The sequence below is a fragment of the Tachysurus vachellii genome, chromosome 19 (assembly GCF_030014155.1).
Source record: "Tachysurus vachellii isolate PV-2020 chromosome 19, HZAU_Pvac_v1, whole genome shotgun sequence".
In the NCBI taxonomy this organism is placed as follows: Eukaryota; Metazoa; Chordata; class Actinopteri; order Siluriformes; family Bagridae; genus Tachysurus; species Tachysurus vachellii.
This window is the reverse complement of record NC_083478.1, coordinates 607,501-610,000: the sequence shown is the minus strand read 5'-3', so window position 1 is coordinate 610,000 and position 2,500 is coordinate 607,501. Positions and strand designations below refer to the sequence as shown.

At 44.3% G+C, this 2,500-nt stretch overlaps 1 protein-coding gene across 1 annotated transcript in view; it reads right to left on the bottom strand.

Moving 5' to 3' along the window:
- The window catches only part of LOC132862562 (fibulin-2-like), a 39,001-nt gene that overhangs the window by 16,884 nt on the left and 19,617 nt on the right, over positions 1-2,500 (bottom strand). The window contains exon 7 of the mRNA XM_060894628.1: positions 979-1,077. Within this exon, the coding sequence (XP_060750611.1) occupies positions 979-1,077 (99 nt within the window). The remainder of the gene's footprint in view (positions 1-978; positions 1,078-2,500) is intronic.

Below are 2,500 nucleotides of genomic sequence, written 5' to 3'. Positions count from 1 at the left end.
GTGATGTGGAGTGATATGATGTGGAGTGATGTGGAGTGGAGTGATGTGGAGTGGAGTGATGTGGAGAGGAGTGATGTGGAGTGATATGATGTGGAGTGATGTGGAGTGGAGTGATGTGGAGTGGAGTGATGTGGAGAGGAGTGATGTGATGTGGAGTGATGTGGAGAGGAGTGATGTGGAGTGATATGATGTGGAGTGATGTGGAGTGGAGTGATGTGGAGTGGAGTGATGTGATGTGGAGTGATGTGGAGTGGAGTGATGTGGAGAGGAGTGATGTGATGTGGAGTGATGTGATGTGGAGTGATGTGGAGAGGAGTGATGTGGAGTGATATGATGTGGAGTGATGTGGAGTGGAGTGATGTGGAGTGGAGTGATGTGGAGTGGAGTGATGTGGAGAGGAGTGATGTGATGTGGAGTGATGTGATGTGGAGTGATGTGGAGAGGAGTGATGTGGAGTGATATGATGTGGAGTGATGTGGAGTGGAGTGATGTGGAGTGGAGTGATGTGGAGTGGAGTGATGTGGAGAGGAGTGATGTGGAGAGGAGTGATGTGGAGTGGAGTGATGTGGAGTGGAGTGATGTGGAGAGGAGTGATGTGGAGAGGAGTGATGTGGAGTGGAGTGATGTGGAGAGGAGTGATGTGGAGAGGAGTGATGTGGAGAGGAGTGATGTGGAGTGGAGTGATGTGGAGAGGAGTGATGTGGAGAGGGGTGATGTGGATTGGAGTGATGTGGAGTGATGTGGAGTGATGTGGAGAGGAGTGATGTGGAGTGATGTGATGTGGAGTGGAGTGATGTGGAGTGATGTGGTGAGGAGTGATGTGGAGTGATGTGATGTGGAGTGGAGTGATGTGGAGTGATGTGGAGTGGAGTGATGTGGAGTGATGTGGTGAGGAGTGATGTGGAGTGATGTGGAGTGGAGTGATGTGGAGTGATGTGGAGTGATGTGGTGAGGAGTGATGTTATGTTCCGATGTTACCTTCACATGGTTCTCTGAGAAGGCCAGGAGGTGGTGTGGTGCTCGTCTCCACTGGTTTTGGGCTGGCATCAATCTGTCCGTTTTCATCATCAGCCGTCACTGGACACAAAGAACATTTCAAACCAATCACAGGATTTGCACATGCTGTAGACCAAGCTAACATGCTAACATGCTAACATGCTAACATGCCGCAGTCCTCAACACAGTTCTTGGGGCATTCAGTATAGCGTCAGTGTGTTGTGGATGAGGAGTTTTTCACATTTCAGTAAAAGGCTTCAGTCCCACGCTGGAGAGCTGATGCTCCTTAACAGACAGGAACACAAACACTGTGTCGTTTAGTTCTGGTTAAAGAGTGTGGAAATAAAATGAAATAAAAAATGAATCTCTACACACTCTGAAGCACGTCTCCTGTCTCCTGCTTCCCATCACTGACTAGCAGGTTCCCCAAAAACAGAGGATCTAAAAGGGACGTGGCAGCAGATCAACGGTACAGAAAGTATCAATAGTACAGGAAAAATAGGTGGAGTGTCTTGCTGTAGTAAGTGCTTCCTGTTATCACAGTCACTCCATTCCTTTCCCTGCGCATGTGTGTGTGTGTGTGTGTGTGTGTGTGTGTGTGTGTGTGTGTGTGTGTGTGAAACCTGGAGAAGCTGCTTGTTATTCCAGCATTGCTCCAGTATTTGAAGCTTCTCTATAATTTCCTGTGAAGGTGTTTTTCCTTTCTTTCCTGTACAGACTCGTCTCTATAAAGCTTCACTGCAGAAGAGCCGCTTTCACACAGCACAAATAACAGATAGAGCCAGAGTACAAACAGGTTGCTCCATGAACTCAAAATAATTTCTCATCAGGTTACAGTCTCACGTCTCCACAGAGCCGAGAGCGAGAAGAAAACACAAACTAACAAACTGTGAATCGCGACTCAGCCGAGCGGGACGAGGTTTCATACACGATCGCTGGAAGAGGATTTAATAATGAAATCAGTTCATTCTGTGTAAAGGAAAATGTAGCTACACTAAAATGTGTTAATGTTTATAAAATTAACCTTTTTTAATTACAATAAACTTGTAGGAAGCTTTATTTTGGGAAAAAAAAACAAAAAAACAAACGGATGAATAAATAAAAAAATGTATGATTCAGTAAATGTGTTCCTACATGACGAGAACCTTATACAGTCCCTCCAGGATCTCACGATTCTGAGGAAATTAACACAAATTCAAGTCCGAAATATTTTATAAGGACTTTGCGATTTTTCAAAATGACCAGAGATTTTCTGCAGATTCAGGACACATCATGCGTCATGTGACATCATCAAACACACATTCACAAGAAAGTCATTACACGCGTGTCCTCACTGTGCTGGTGTTTCACCAGTGCAAGTAGATTTCTGACAATCAATCAATCAATCAATCAATCAATAAATAAATAAATAAATAAATAAAAGCGCATGCATTACGTGCATCACAAATTTTTTTGTTTTTTTTTACATTCATATAAAATGTGAAATCCTGCAAGGACTAAACAG